At 47.1% G+C, this 15870-nt stretch overlaps 1 protein-coding gene across 2 annotated transcripts; it reads right to left on the minus strand.

The window, feature by feature from the left end:
- Nucleotides 1-361: 361 nt before the first annotated feature.
- Nucleotides 362-15163, minus strand: FKBP10 (FKBP prolyl isomerase 10). Of its 2 annotated transcripts, none has more exons than XM_043964114.1 (10): nt 14788-15163; nt 11684-11829; nt 11081-11270; nt 10811-10956; nt 9811-10000; nt 5962-6107; nt 4904-5096; nt 3293-3435; nt 2763-2926; nt 362-1642 (listed from the first exon to the last, which is right to left on the minus strand). In XM_043964114.1, exons 1-10 carry the CDS (start codon nt 15021-15023, stop codon nt 1457-1459), a joined length of 1740 nt encoding a protein of 579 aa, XP_043820049.1. In that variant the 5' UTR covers nt 15024-15163; the 3' UTR covers nt 362-1456. The 2 variants fall into 2 exon arrangements, with proteins under 2 accessions (XP_043820049.1, XP_043820050.1); XM_043964115.1 differs by having other exon boundaries at nt 9811-9927; nt 10792-10956.
- Between the last annotated feature and the right edge of the window lie 707 nt (nt 15164-15870).

A 15870-nucleotide genomic window follows, 5' to 3' on the forward strand; every position in this document is an offset into this window, starting at 1 on the left:
GGTGCTTTATCCACTGCGCCACCTAGCTGCCCCTAGATAGATATCTATTGATAGACAAAATGGCTGTTGACCCTGGACCTTCTTAAGTCCCTTTTCTTGTGAAATCTCAGTTCTGGATTCTGGCTCAGAACTTCTAGAACCCTTGGGTGTGGGAAATCTAGCTAGTCCTGGGGGAAACAGGAAATCTCCCCACAGTGGGAAGAGGAGAATGAAACACACTGTCTTGGATAGAATGGGAACAGAGGGAAAGGTTTCATTCTCTTGCATCCTCTACTCCTGACCCCTCTTTCCCCTTAATCACCACATCCTGGGGCCCTAGGTTTAAATTTTTATTTTATATAAAGAAAAAAATACAACTGGCTTTTGATTTCGCCCTCTACATCACCCACCCCAGATGACCTCACATTTCAGATTTCCCAAGAATAATTTTTTTTTACAGTTACAACACCCATCCAGTTTTTGTTTTTTTGCTTTGCCCTCTTACCCTTTTTCTTCTTTTTCTTCTCCCTTTCCCTTTTCTCATTTTAAGAAAAAAGCCACATTCTAAGGCCTGGGGGTAAAGCACACAAAGGTAGCAGACCCAAATCCACACAGAATCCAACCCTGTCCTGCAACATGGGCAGAGTTGGGGCCATCTTAACCCCTCTGAGCCCCAGGCTGAGGGGATGGTACAGAAGTAGGTGAGGTAGGATAGCCTGGCTGGACCTGCCCCCTCCCCCAGTGCCTCTTTTTTTTTTTTTTCCAGTGGAAGGGCAGACAGACTAGGTCAGTTTCCTTGAGGACCAGAAGGGGTCTCCCCATTGCTTTCTGCTTTTGTTCCTTGGTAGCCTAAGATGTAGACAGGGAGTTTGGGGAGACACTTGAAGGACGGAAGCAAATGAAGAAGAGGTTTGAAGAATCTAAAATAGGTGAGCCCACACCCTACGATGCCCATTTTATCTGGTGTTGGTGAGGTGCATGTGAGGGGATAGAGAAGTATGTGCTGGCCCTACTTAACTTTTGCCAAAGGAGAGAAACTCAATTATCCTCCACCCCCCAAAAACTGCTTCCTAGTAGATCTCACTTTTTTTTTTTTTTAGGCAATTGGGCTTAAGTGACTTGCCCAAGGTCACACAGCTAGTAAGTGTTAAGTGTCTGAGACTGGATTTGAACTCAGGTACTCCTGAATCCAGGGCCAGTGCTCTATCCACTGTACCATTTAGCTGCCCCAGTAGATCTCACTCTTAAACAATTTATCTAAGGGGAGGCTAAAGGAAGGAATAAAATGGAGGCCTGCACCTTGGGTTTAAATCTGGTGTTGCCTGGAAGGCCAGGCAGCAGCTAGCACCTTAAGACGGCTTGGCAAATGAGCCCAAAGCTGCCCAGCAGAGAGGAAGAGGGGCTAGTATCAGAGGTCTGTCCCACTGCCAGCTGGATTTTGCATTCTTCTAGGCTGGGCCCCCTACTCCTCCAGTCCTCAGAGCTCTTCATGAACTCTCTCCTGGTCTTCATCTGACTTTAATTTGAGCTCCTCCATAGTGATCTTGCCATCTTGATTTCGGTCCTGGTTCTGGAACATGTCACCGATGGTTTTCTCAGGGTCCTGCCCGGGCATGAGTTTCCCTTTGCCTTCTGCTACTTGGGCCTTGATGAAGGTGGAGAACTGGGAGGGAAGGAAAGTCAACAGGATGGAGGGTAAAGCAAAAGTCAAAGCCCAATGGGTCAAGCTGGGTCACAGGAGTGGGGATTGGGAAGGATGTCCACAGGCAGAGGTCATCCTTGTTTTGAAGGGATTGGATCAGGCCAACCTAACTCGATAGTAACTGGGGAAGGGAGCCTGATGTGTTAGAGTGACAGCGAGCCCTGAAAAGAGTAGGAGGGATGGTGACACCCAAGGAGGGGAAGTGAGAAAGGAAAAAGTCTAGAGGGAGAGGAGGGGTCAAGGACAAAGGAAAGCAGTAGCACTAGTGATGGGATGCAGAGGAGCATGAATGGAATTGAGGAAGGGCAAGAACTGGTTAATATTTGAATTCATTTGGACTACTAGGGGTACTTGATATTCTATGTCCAGCCCTCATGCCTTGCACAGGCTATTCCCCATACTCGGAATACCCTCCCTTATCCCAGAATGCCTCTTAGAATCTTTAGCTTCCTTGAAGGATTGGTTTAAGTGCCACTTCCTACAAAGGTCTCTCCTAACCCCTTCTCACCCTCCTAGGTGCTAGTGCCCTCCTCCCCAAATTACAACTATCCCTTCCAAATTGAGAGGGTTAGGGGCGCATTGCCTTCACAATCTGGAAAATCCATGTAAAGATTTTTGGTCTGTATCAGCGAAGTCTTTTTTATGATGGTTTTAAAAGATAAAATATATGGTGATATTATACAATAGTATACATATATTTTATGCATTTCTGAGTTTCTCAATTTTTCCTGTGTTGTCTGCTGGCCTTGTCATCTGCAGCTTCCGCAAAACTCCCCCCAAATTCCCATTTAATTTTTTACGCCAACCCACAACATATCAAAATAGCCATGGGGAAAGTTGCAATATGGAAGGGATGTGTATTTTGTGTAGATGTTATTTACTCCCAATATAATGTAAACTCCTTGGGGGCAAGGGCTATATAATTTTTGGATTTGAGTCCCCAACACAGTGTGGCACATAGTAGGTGCTTAATAAATATTTCTTGAATGAATGAATGAATGGGATGAATGAATAGCAGAGCTCTTAGTCACACTCCTGAACTGAGTAATGGTTTTCTAAGTGATAGGGCTCTTCCGCTTACCTCCTCAGGTGGGATCTCTCCATCCTTGTTGAGGTCCATGTCTTCATACAACTTAGTGGGTGGGTCCCCGTGCCACACAAACAAGTAACCCTCAGGCAGCCCCTCCTCTCGGGACACCAGCTCTACCTCAAATAGTAACACAGCACTGCCAGGGACACCTCGGGCTTGGGAAGACAGGAATGAGACGTCATTGGAGGTTAAGGTTACCGGCCCTACCAACAACAGGCCCTCACTAGCCCCCATTTGCTGTATTTGAAAAAGTGAGAGATGAAGGAGTAGAGAGGAGCATCTGACCCACAGTTGCTAGAACTTAAAGGGGGAGGTTTCTAGAAGAATGAGAAGAACCAGTCAATGCTTTGTTCCCAAAGGCTTCCTAAATCCCTTGACTGGAAATAGAACCTCTGTGGGCTTCCCTTCACCCTCCTTCCCTGCCCCTGTTTAGCTCTGTCACCAGTCATGCACCTTCTCCAGTTGGGACAAGGTCCAAGGGACTGGAGAGCGTAGGATCTCATGTCCCGTTTCCCCCTCACCTCCGTTCTCTCCATGTCCCAGATGAGGAGGAATGATTAGCTGTCGTCTCTCTCCCACACACATGCCCTGAAGGCCGGTGTTCAGTCCTTCGATCACCTTGTTGGCCCCTAAAGTGGCTTCCTGGGGCTCTCCATAGTCATGGCTGGAAGAAGAGAATGAGTATTTGGATCTGGAGAAGTGTCCCTGGCCTGATGTTTTCCCCTTCCTCCATTTGCAATGATCTGAAGGCTAGTGGAAACAGCTATCACCAGAGTGGACAGAGCACTGGGCTTGGAGTCTGCAAGATCTGAATTTAAATGGAACTAGGCAACTAGGTGGTATGAGGCAGATAAGTGGAGCAGTGGGTAGAGAACTGGGCCCGGAGTCAGGAAGACCTGAGTTCAAGTCCAGCCTTGGGCACTTACTAGCTGTGTGACCCTGGAAAAGTCACTTAACCTCTTTTTGCTTCCTAAACTGTAAAATGAGGAACTTAATAGCCCATACTTCAAATGAGATAAAAATTGTAAAGCACTTAGCACAGTGCCTGAAACATTTTGTTGTTGTTAAGTTGTTTTTCTGTCATGTCCAACTCTTTGTGACTCTATTTGGGATATTTTTTGGCAGAATACTGGAGTAGTTTGACATTTCCTTCTCCAGCTCATTTTACAGATGAGGAATGGAGGCAAACAAGGTTAAGTGACTTGTCCAGGGTCACTCAGCTAGTAAGTGTCTGAGGCCAGATTTGAGCTCAGGAATATAAGTCTTCCTGACTCCAGGCCCAGCCCTCTATCCACTGCGACACCTAGCTGCCCACCTCACACATAAGGGGTACTTAGTAAACTCTTGTTCCCTCCCTCCCCTTCCCCTTCCCCTTTGGATGGGAAATACTTAGGAATGAGAAAATAGCTATAATAGACATGTGGGAATCAGGTAAGAGAAACAAGAAACCCTAAATTAGGGCTTTTAACCTTTTCATGTGTCTTGGACCCCCTTGCCAGTCTGGTGGCGCCCATGGAACTTCTTAGAATTGTTTTGTTTTGTTTTGTTTTGTTTTGGTGAGGCAATTGGGGTTAAGTGACTTGCCCTAGGTCACACAGCTAGTAAGTGTCAAGTGTCTGAGGTCAGATTTGAACTCAGGTCCTCCTGAATCCAGGGCCAGAGCTCTATCCACTGCGCCACCTACCTGCCCCCAGAATAGTTTTTAAATACACAAAATAGGATTACCAAGGAAACCAATTATGCCAAAATACAGTGACCAAAATTAAAAAACAAACAAATTCATGGATCCCCTGAAATCTCCATGGATCTCAGATTAAGAACCTCTGCCCTAGATTGTCTAGAAACCAAACAACCAGCCTCTAGATCATCAGAGATGGTTCGTTTTTGTTTCTCTTTTTTCCCCTCCTTGACCAGTATAAGGAACAAATGCAGCCTGGTGTGTGGCAGTGGGTGAGCTTTCTTGTATTCCATTTCTCTGCCAGTAGAAGTTTATATTCGTGTGAAGACAGATACTGTTTTGGATTTTGTCTTTGTGTTCCCAGCACCCATGCATGGCATCTGGTATGTGGCAGGTGCTTAATGGGCACTCCTTGAATGAATGAATGAATGACTGTCCCCTGCCCAGTACTCACGAAGAGAAGAGCTTGGTACCATCCAGCAAGGAGCAGTTATAGTGATAGCGGACAAAATCTCCCAGCTTGGAGGTCTCATTGCAGCCTTCGCTGGGCCTGGAGATTGTCTGAGTTTCCACCGTGTCGGAAGGGTTGTGGAAGTCGATGACGTGGACATCAAAAATCAGCACTGCTGAGCCTGGGATCTTGTCTCCTGGAGCCCAGGATAGACAATACACCGTTGCATAAGCATAGACTTGGAGCTAAAAGGAAACTTAAAGGCCAATCTAACCCACTCCCACCCCACTCCTTATCCCCCATTTTACAGATGAGGAAACAGGATGGAGCACTGGGCCTAGAGTAAAGTTCAAATCTGACTTCAGATACTTCCTAGATCTGTGACCCTGGGCAAGTTATTTAATCTTTGTCTGCTTTAGCTTCCTCAGCCACAAAATGGAGACAATCATAGCGCCTACCTCGCAGGGTATTGTTTTGAAGATCAAATGAAATATTTGTAAAGTGCTCAGCACAGTGCCTGGTACATGGTGGTGGGCCTCTAATCAATGCTTGTTCCTTTCCCTTGTCCAAGGTCACCCAGGTAGTAAATGGCAGAACCAAGATGAATCTTGAGGCCTTCATGGCTCTGAGGCATGCCCCTAACTCTAATTACCACCCTTTTCTTCTCTCTACTGTCAACACACTCTCTCCCTGTCATCCAGGACTTAGGGATAAGATGGAAAATCCACCATTCTATAGTCTTTCGAATTACTTTGCCCTCCCTATGGGGAAAAATAGAAGCAGGAATTGGACTTCCCCAGCAGACAATGTTCACATTTTGAAAAATTATATTTTTGAATCACATTCCTGAGAACCTAATGGATTACTCAAATTATTTGTATTTGTGGAAAGGGAAAAGGGTCAGTCAGGCTCAAGTCCCTGGATATTGCCTAGTATTGTGGGGGTATATCTATTGGTTTGAGAAAAGATGTCCCCACTGTAACCGGGAGATAAAGGTAAGGGAAGGATTGAGACTGGGATTTGTAAAGGGGTGGTGGGGTGGGTAAAGGAGAAAATCTTACCAGCTCCATTTTCTCCATAGGCGAGGTGTGGCGGGATGGTGATTCGTCGGAGCTCTCCGATGCATACTCCTTGCAGACCTTGGTCCATGCCTGGGATGATGTAGCCCTGCCCTATGTAAGTATTGTACGTGTGGTTTCTGGAGTAGCTGCAGTAGGGGAGAAATGGAGCTGTGTTGTCAGGTAGACAATTCCATGCCCTCTTCCATGTCCTCTAAGCACTGTGACCAATCAGCCTCATAGACTAGATGGGCCCCTCCCTCTCTTCTTTGATGACTGAGCTATAGTCCAGTCAGTTCCACATCTGATCACATCTCTATCTCTAGTCACCGGGCCACTTCCCTAGTACAGGCCCTCATGGCTCCCCAGTTGGACTACTGCAGTAGCCTTCTGATTGGTCTCCCTGCCTTCAGTCCCTCATCCTCCACCAGGCTGTCAAAATGATATTCCTAAAGAGCAATTCTGACCATGTCACTCTCCTACTCAAGAGCCTCCAGGAATTCTGTCTTGCCTCTGGTATAATATATAGACTGCCCTGTTTGACTTTTAAAATCTTTCAGTATGTGGCTCCATCCTCCTTTTTTTCTTAAAAATATATCTTTTATTTTGCTTTTTAAAAAATCAGCAAGCACTTATTTTCTTTCCCTTCTCTCTCCCCAAAATTGGGGGAGGTGGGGGAGAAGGGAAGAAAGAAGAGAGGAAAGTTGAAAGGAGGGAAAAAAGGAAGAAAGAAAGAAGGAGGGAGGGAAGGAAAGAGGGGAGGAAAAGGGAAGGAAGGAAAGAAGGAAAAAGGAAGAAAGGGGAAGGAAGGGAGGAATGAGGGAAGGAGAGAAGGAAGGGAGGAAGAAAAAAGATGTGAGAAGGGAAGGAATAAAAGAAAGAAGAAAGGGAAAAAGGAAAGGAATGATGCAGGAAAAAGAAGGAAGGGAAGGAAGAAAGGGAGGAGAGAAGGAAAAAAAGGGAAGGAGGAAGAAGAGAGGAAAAGAAGGAAGGAAGGAAGACCAAATTCTTTAAACAGTTATGCATAGTCAAGAAAAACAAACACCCTCCCAGGCCATATCCAGAAACATATGTCTCGTTTGACATCTTTAAGTCCATCACTTCACAGTAACCAGTAACCAAACTACCTTTCTAGATGTAAGGCATATTACCATCCTTCCCATAAGCCACAGTATAACAAATTGGCCTGTTTGCTCCTCCCACAACCATGCTCTTGCTCAAGCTGAACCCTATGCCTGGAATGCACTTTCTTCTCCTCATTTCTACCTCATAGAAAACCTACTTCCCTTCACAGCTTAGCTTAAGGGTCACCTCCTGCATGACACTTTTCCTGACTTTCCTAGCTACCAGTAATTCTTCCCCCATCAAAGATCTTAAATTTTTGTGTATATCTTGTATTTAAATGTATATATATACATGTTTACTTTCTCTGAATAGGTTGTAAGCTCCTAGAAAGGAGAGGATTTTCACAGCACCCAACATAATGGTTCTCAGAGGCTGGGTGATGACACACCAGTGTGACATAAGTTTCACTAAGTGTTCTGTGAAATTTTGAATGTTATGTTATTGCAGATAAAAGAAAATATATAGGGGCAGCTAGATAGCGCAGTGGATAGAGCACTGGCCCTGGAGTCAGGAGTACCTGAGTTCAAATCCGGCTTTAGACATTTAAGACTTACTAGCTGTGTGACCCTGGGCAAGTCACTTAACCCCAATTGTCTCACTAAAAAAAAATATATATATATATAATTTTGTTTAGCATAAATTTTACTTAGCCAAGATATATATTATGGTAAATACAGGGATAGAAACTTGACCTGTGAATTTTGGGGGGGGGAGGATAGCTCTTTCTGCCATTGCAGGTCAGCACCTTCTCTGCAACTTAGGGTCTTCGGGAGCTACCCAGAGCATTGAGAGGTTAGATGACTTGCTCACAGTCACACAGACGGTAGGTGTTAGAAGTGGAATGTGAACTCAGTCCCTCAGGCTCAGGAATCCGGTTCTCAGTCTACTGCACTGTATAGCTTCTCCCATGTTGTAACTATAGTATTTGTGAAATAAACAAAGCTTGCCTAAGACATGTATACACAAACCTCAAAATATTGAAATGTCTGGCCTTGAACCAGAAGAGAACTCAACAAAAGGCTGCTCTTATTGAAAGGACTTGGCCCATGGTAAGCCTCCCAACTCTCCTTTTTTTTTTTGTTTTGTGGGGCAATGGGGGTTAACTGACTTGCCCAGGGTCACACAGCTAGTAAGTGTCAAGTGTCTGAGGTCAGATTTGAACTCAGGTACTCCTGAATCCAGGGCCCGTGCTTTGTCCACTGCACCACCTAGCTGCCCCTCCTCTCAACTCTCTTAATTGGCCTTCCTGCCTCAGGCCTCTTCTCACTCCAAACCATCCTCCACACAAGCTGCCAAAATGATTTTGCCAAAGTACAGGTCTGATCACTGTCCTATTTAACAAACTCCATTAGTTCCTTATTCCTAGCGATTCCTACCAACTGCTCTATTGGACATTTAAAGCCCTTCACAACTTGGCTCCAAACTACCTTTCTGGCCTCTGTTACTCCCTTTGACCTTAACTGGACTTTTTTTTGCTGTTCCTCACATGTGACATTCCATCTCCCAAAACTCCTTACCTTTCCACAGGCTGTGCTCCACTCCTATGTCTCCTCTACATCTAAGACCCCACAATTTCCTTTAGTATCTAACTCAAGTACCACTTTCTTCATGAAGTCTTTTCTGATCCTCTGCCATCTCCTTGTGGTATTTATTTTGTGACTATAACCTGTCTGTTGGTCCCATTCAGAGGGGGCGTTGACTAAGCAGACTTAGGGGACAGGACCTGCCAGCTAGCCAGGAGGTTCACCCAATATTCCCCAAGTTTTTAAGGGTCTATCTTTTTTGTTTGTTTGTTTTTTGTTTTTTTCCCCAGGGCAATGAGGGTTAAGTGACTTGCCCAGGGTCACACAGCTAGTAAGTGTCAAGTGTCTGAGGCCAGATTTGAACTCAGGTACTCCTGAATCCAAGGCCAGTGCTTTATCCACTGCTCCACCTAGCTGTCCCCATTAAGGGTCTATCTTTAACCTTAAGCTGGATAGCTTCTGGGATATATTTTGTATGTACCTATAAATGTACATGTTGTCTCCCTTATAGTATGAAAACATCTTGAGGGTAGGAACAACTTCATTTTTATTATATCCCCAGGGCCTAGGACAGTACCTAGTACCTAGTAATAGTTGTTCAGTCATTTTTCAGTCATGTCCAAGTCTTTGTGACCCCCTTTAGGATTTTCTTGGCAAAGATCCTGGAGTGGTTTGCCATTTCCTTCTCTGGCTCATTTTATAGATGAGGAAACTGAGGTAAACAGAGTTAAGTGACTTTCCCTGGGTCACACAGCTAGTAAGTATCTGAGGCTAGATTTGAACTCAGGAAGACTTTGGCCTAGCATTCTATCCACTGTACCACCCAGCTGTTCAGCATACTAAACACTTGATAAATGCCTGCTTATTGATTGTTCTGTTTAGCTCTGGGAGGAGAGGGGGCAGAAATAGGAACAATGAATTGGGGTTGAAAAGAGGCACATTGAGAGTTAATATAAGGAAAAACCTTTGAACAATTAGAAAAGTAGAATGAGCTGCTTTGTGGATCTACCAGGTTCCTTCTTACTGGACGTCGAGCACTTGTTGATCATGAGTGCTGAGGTTCTTTCTGACTCGAAGATTCTGTGATATCCCCCCCCCCCCCCCGCACCAGTGCTTCTTCTAGCCTCTCCCCTATTTTCAGTGACTTGTTTCAGCAAATTCTTCAGCTCTTGCCATTTTCCCCTAGGCCAACCCCACCTCTTACCTGGAGTCAAAAATGGTGCCATCCATCAGGGAACCGTTATAATGGTATCTCATAAAATCCCCTGCCACAGCTTTCCGCCCACAGCCTGGAGGCAGCAGCAAAGTCTCTAGCTGGACACTGTCCTTGGGATTGTGGACGTCAATTAGAAGGACATGGAAAACGAGGGAAGCCTGAGGAGGGATCACAGTTCCTAGAGGATAAAGAGAGGAATGCCCAAGGTCAAGCTCCCTAGGGGGACTCCCCCTCTCCTTGAAGGCTTCTCTGGCCTGCCAAGCTTGGGGTAAATAGTTTGCATGTCATTTAAAAAAATTAAACATTATCATTTGGGGCAGCTAGGTGGTGCAGTAGATAAAGCACTGGCTTTGGATTCAGGAGGACCTGAGTTCAAATTCAGGGTCAGACACTTGACACTAGCTGTATGACCTTGGGTAAGTCACTTAACCCTCATTTCGCCACAAAAAAAACACAAAACAAAACAAAAAAACCCCAAACCATCATTGGGGGCAGCTAGGTGGCACAGTGGATAAAGCACTGGCCCTGTATTCAGGAGGACCTGAGTTCAAATTTGACCTCAGAGCTTGACACTTATTAGCTGTGTGACCCTGGGCAAGTCACTTAACCCTCATTGCCCTGCAAAAAAACCCCAAACCCAAACTAAAACAAAAAAACCACATTATCATTAATCAATATAAATTTTCTCTCCCTGCCTTTCCTGCCCCACCCTCAACCCCAGTGGAGTGGGGGGGTGGGGTGCGGGGAAGCCTCATAACAAATGTGTAGGGTCAAACAAAACATAATTCCCTACTGGCCCTGTCCAGACAATTTCAGTCTGTATCCTGAGCTCATCACAGCTCTGACAGGCTGGGTAGCATTTGTATATGATCATAATTTGAATCTCAAAGTCATCCTGTAGAGAGTTCCCCTCTTACCCCCTTTCTAGTGCCATCACTTTCCTCCTAATAGCCATCCATCTCCCCTCACCTGAGCCCACAGCTCTCACCATAGCCCTTCTCTCCATACGCCAGGAAGGGGGGTATGATAATCTTCCTTTTCTCTCCAGGACACATCCCCAGCAGCCCCTGGTCCATGCCCTTGATGAGCCATCCTGAGCCCACGTAGGTGTCATAAGTGCTACTCCTGCTGTAGCTATGGAGAATGAGAAGGAGAAAGGGTAGAGGAGGGAGAAGACTCCTCATGGCCTGCGCCATTCCCTCATCTCCAGGCCCCACAGTCTTCAGTGCCTCCCAAGGTCCTCCTGGGTCCCCATTACCTAGAATCAAAAGCTGTTCCATCCAGCAGCGTGCCATTGTAGTGGTAGCGGACAAAGTCACTGTCCTGGACCATGCGGGGACAATTGAGTGGTCGAAGGAGAGTGTTCACCTGCACTGAGTCCTCCTTGTTCCATACATCCAACAGGACAACGTCAAAGTACAGTGTGGAGTCAGGAGGGATCAGCCCAGCTGAGGAGGGGAGGGCGGACTGTCAGCCACAGCGGCAATCAAGAGAAAATCCCAGCCCTCCCTTCAAAGGGACATCTTCCTTCCCAGGAGCACCCTAGCTTCTGCTGCCCCGTGCAGCTCCCTTCACTCTATGAGGGGAGCTGAGTGGCAAGGTGGAACAGTACTGGATTCATAGCTCAATCTGGGTCCAGTCTCAGGCTCCAGCATTTCTTAGTGTGTGCCTGTGGGTTAGTCACTTAAACTTCTCTGAGACCCATTTGTAAAATGGTGATAATCAAACCTGGACTACTCATTTTGTTCATTTTTAAGCATTAAGGATTATGTAGCTGTGCCTCCCTACCATTTCCTCTGGCCAAGTCCTCCCTGCAATTTTCCATGCTTTGAGTCCCAACCACCCCTCCTCCTCTGCTCACCAACCCCGATGCTGCCGTAGCCAAGGTGGGGAGGCACGATGAGGCGGCGGCGTTCATTGACACACATGCCCATGAGCCCTCGGTCCATGCCAGTGATGAGCCGACCCACACCCACCACGCCTGCTACTGTCACGCCACGATCATAGCTGCAGAAGGAGGGATGAGGACAGCATTCAATAGCCCACGGTCTCATTGCAGCCATGTGGTATAGTAGAAGGAACAATGAATTTGGAATCAGTAGACCTGACTAAATCAAATCTGGGCTGAGCTTTTTATGAGCTGCATCATCAACTTTAGAGAGTCATTGAAATTTCTCGAGCCTCAGTTTCCTCATTTGTAAAATGGGGATAATCATACCTGTCCTACCTATCTCATAGGGGAATGATAAAGCACTGTAGAAATGTGAGCTATCAATACCATAGGTACACATGGGCAAAGCCACACAAAACATATTTCTAGATGCATCTTTGTGCCAAGCTCCTATTCGACAGGCTTCTGAAAAAATGCATCTAATGATAGGCATGTGCTACCCATTAATACGATCATCAGTAAGTGATGGGACACAGTGCACAGAATTCTGGGCCTGGAGTCGATATAGACCTGAGTCCAAATCCCATATCAGACATATCAGCTGTGAGATCCTAACTTCAATCTGCCGGTTTCTTCATCTGTGAAATGGGGATAACAATGACACCCATCTATCTCCCAGGGATGATGTGAGAATCCAATAATACTTGTAAAGTGCTTTGCAAACTTTAAATTATCACATAAATGTTTGTTGTTCTTCAATGACTCCTCATGACCCCATTTGGGGTTTTCTTGGCAAGGATACTGGAGGGGTTGCAATTTCCTCTTCCAGCTCACTTGACAGATGAGGAAACTGAGGCAAACAGGGTTAAGTGACTTTCCCCAGGTTATACAGCTAGTAAGTGTCTGAAGCCAGATTTGAACCCAAGAAGATGAGTCTTCCTGACTCCAGGGCCAGCACTCTACCCACTATGCTACCTAGCTGCCTCATATAAATGCTAGTAGTTGTTATTAATCCCTCATGATCTGTGCTTGCATATGCACACAAGTCTATACGTGGACCTGCATACCTAAAGACAAACATACACATAAACAGTGTTCCTTGTGCAGGTTTGTACACTTTTTTTTTTTTTGGTGAGGTAATTGGGGTTGTGACCTGCCCAGGGTCACACAGCTAGTAAGTGTTAAGTGTCTGAGGCTGGATTTGAACTCAGGTCCTCCTGACTCCAGGGCTGGTGCTCTATCCACTGCGCCATCTAGCTGCCCCCGCCCCTGTACACTCTTGCAAACATACCTTCTAAGTTTTCCCCCTTCCCAACTGAATTAGCATGTCCTCAATGACCTTTGCCCCATCATGATTGGACCTCTGTTTCAGAAATGGGGAATCTCTTTTATTTGGGTAGTAAATGTCAAGCTGGGGCTGTCTTCCTGGGTTTGGGCCTTGAGGGTAAGGTCCAGGCCTGGTTTTGGCTACTTGGTTAGAAAGTAGCACTAAGATTTCCTCCTAGGGGCTCTTGAGTCATCTAGCTCAAAAGCCTGCCCAGCAGAACTGTATCTAGCACAAATTGGGCTTTGTTTTCGGACAATAATGTGCAGGGGTATACACTTTCTCCTCATGTGCTTACTATCTCCACACTTCATCTTGAGGTTCATCACGAAGGCCTCTGTGGGAAATGGGCAGTGCCAGACATTGGTGTAAAGCACCAATAATCCCCCCCCTAAAACGACCCTGTTTTTGCCTTATATGAACACATTCCTCGTTACTGCTCTACTACCCAGCACTGCCCACTGCCTCTGCCACCTTTGCCACAACTCCCCAAAGCATCTGAACTGATGATTCCAAAGATACCGTAGTGGTTTTACAAAGCAGTTATTTCTGAAACAGTGGCAGCATTTATTGGGGAAGTGGATCAGGAGGAGGCCTAGAATCCTGGGTACATACCCTATCATCTTTGGAAGCCAACCTCCCATCTACAGTCTCCTCCCTCTTTCCTAACCCTCACCCTGCACTGGTCTCCCTGGAGAAGATGAAGGAGTCAGGTTTCCAAATCCGTAGTTCAGCAAGATAGACAGCCAACGTTTCTGCCTTTAAAATGGAAGGTGCGGTGGTAAGGAATGGAGAGAAGTGGCCTTGAAGGGGCTGGGAGGGAGTCCAGCAATGAGATGTCAGGGGACACAGGAGAGATGTCTCTTTTCCCTCACAGATCGGTGCCGCTTCTTTCTACTTTTCCTGTCTCTGCTTTACAAAATTCTCCCTTAGGCTCTAAATAAACCCTCCCTGGGGGCAGCTAGGTGGTGCAGTGGATAGAGCACCAGCCCTGGATTCAGGAGTTCCTGAGTTCAAATCCGGCCTCAGACACTTGACACTTACTAGCTGTGTGATCCTGGGCAAGTCACTTAACCCCCATTGCCCCGCAAAAAATAAATAAATAAATAAACCCTTCCTCCGGATAAATTCCCCCTACCTTTCTTAAAGACCCTCAAATTTGGTCGGGGGTGGGCTGGAAGAAAGGGATCGAGTATCAAAATGAGATGGGGGCAAGCTGTCTGAAGAGGGTCCCAGACTAATATTCACACACTCACCCACACACATACGACAGTAAGCAGATGCAGTAGAGTAGACCCTTGTATACGCACTCCCCGATTCTTTAGAAAATGTATTCAGGGGGCAGCTAGGTGGTGCAGTGGATAAAGCACCGGCCCTGGATTCAGGAAGACCTGAGTTCAAATCTGAACCGTAGACACTTGACACTTACTAGCTGTGTGACCCTGGGCAAGTCACTTAACCCCCATTGCCGCTCCCCCCCAAAAAAGAAAGAAAATGTATTCAGTATGCAAACAACATGCAAATTATAGGCAAACAAGTGATTGGCCCTTGGGTGTTGCTATCTCAGGCACTTTGAGCAGGATGGGAGGCGAAAGAATGGAGGATGCATGGGAAATGGGACAGGATGTCTGGATACAGGGGATTTCTGGGAGACTCTTTAAGAGTAAAAAGTGATGAATCTCTGAGGACAAGGAGGGGCTGTGCTTAGGAGATGGGGAGTGGTATGTTTGGGGGCCCCCCGCCCCATTACCTGGAATCAAACTTCTTGCCATCCTCAAAGGTGCCGTTGTAGTGGTAGCGGATGAAGTCCCCCATCTGCACCTCTCGAGGACAGACTCGGGGGACGTGGTACCTCTCAATGACCACATCTTCTAAGGGCCCCCCACCCGGGCTGGCCCGGCCCAGGGCCCTTCCCGAGGCCTGCAGCAAGAGGAGCAGGGCTGGGAATAGGGGGAGGATGTGGCTGAGAGAGCCCCAGTGGGACATGGTGCCTGGAGCTGGGATGGCTGAAAGAGAGACCGAGGCACCTCCTCCGCCTCCTCCTCCGGCTTCTCCTTCGCCCAGCGCTGGCTCCCCCCCTTCCTGTCAATGCTCTCCCCTCCTTCCCCCAAAGTAGTCAACGTGGAATGGGGGCTGGGGAAGCTGAGCTGGCTGCGGGGGGCGGGGGGAGGTGGGGAGGTGGGGGAAAGATCAGAGAAAGAAGCGCAGACTGCGCGGCCTTTCCCAACGACGCCTCTCCACCCCTCCGGCCCGCCCCCCCTCCCCCCGCTAGGTGGTAGGGTTTGGGGGGGGGGCGACATCCGGAGAGAGCTGCCGGGGGGGGAGGGGGGGGAGAGGAAAGGGAAAAGTTGGAACAACTATTTAGGAAAACTTTCAGCTTTTTTCCAGCGCTGCCACTGGGTCCTAGTGCCGGGATAAGTGCTCGATCCTCCAACGTGTCCCTCCCTCCTTTCCCAAATTGGGGTGGGGAGTGGGAATCTCTTTTGAAGTGTCCCGGTACTTAAAGAAACTACAGATCCTGAAGGTGATTCTCTTGATCGCACCTTCCCATCACTTCCCCACCCTTACTGGGCTTCCAATCAGAAGCCTAGAGGCTCCCAGAGTGGGTAAAGTTGTCTGAGCAGCGTCCACACTCCCGGCTCTGCCCCTGGAAAGATTTTACGGTTCCCAGGACCTTGAGGCAATGTAATGGGGTGGGGGTGGGGGGTAGGAATTCGGGCTGGATCTGGATTGTCTCCTCTCCCTGGAGACTTTCCGGCATACTAGAGACTCCCGTGGAGGTGGGGCAGAGACGGGGATACAGATAGGGGAAGCATTTATTAAGCGACTACTG

This window comes from Dromiciops gliroides, chromosome 4, assembly GCF_019393635.1.
Source record: "Dromiciops gliroides isolate mDroGli1 chromosome 4, mDroGli1.pri, whole genome shotgun sequence".
NCBI lineage: Eukaryota > Metazoa > Chordata > Mammalia > Microbiotheria > Microbiotheriidae > Dromiciops > Dromiciops gliroides.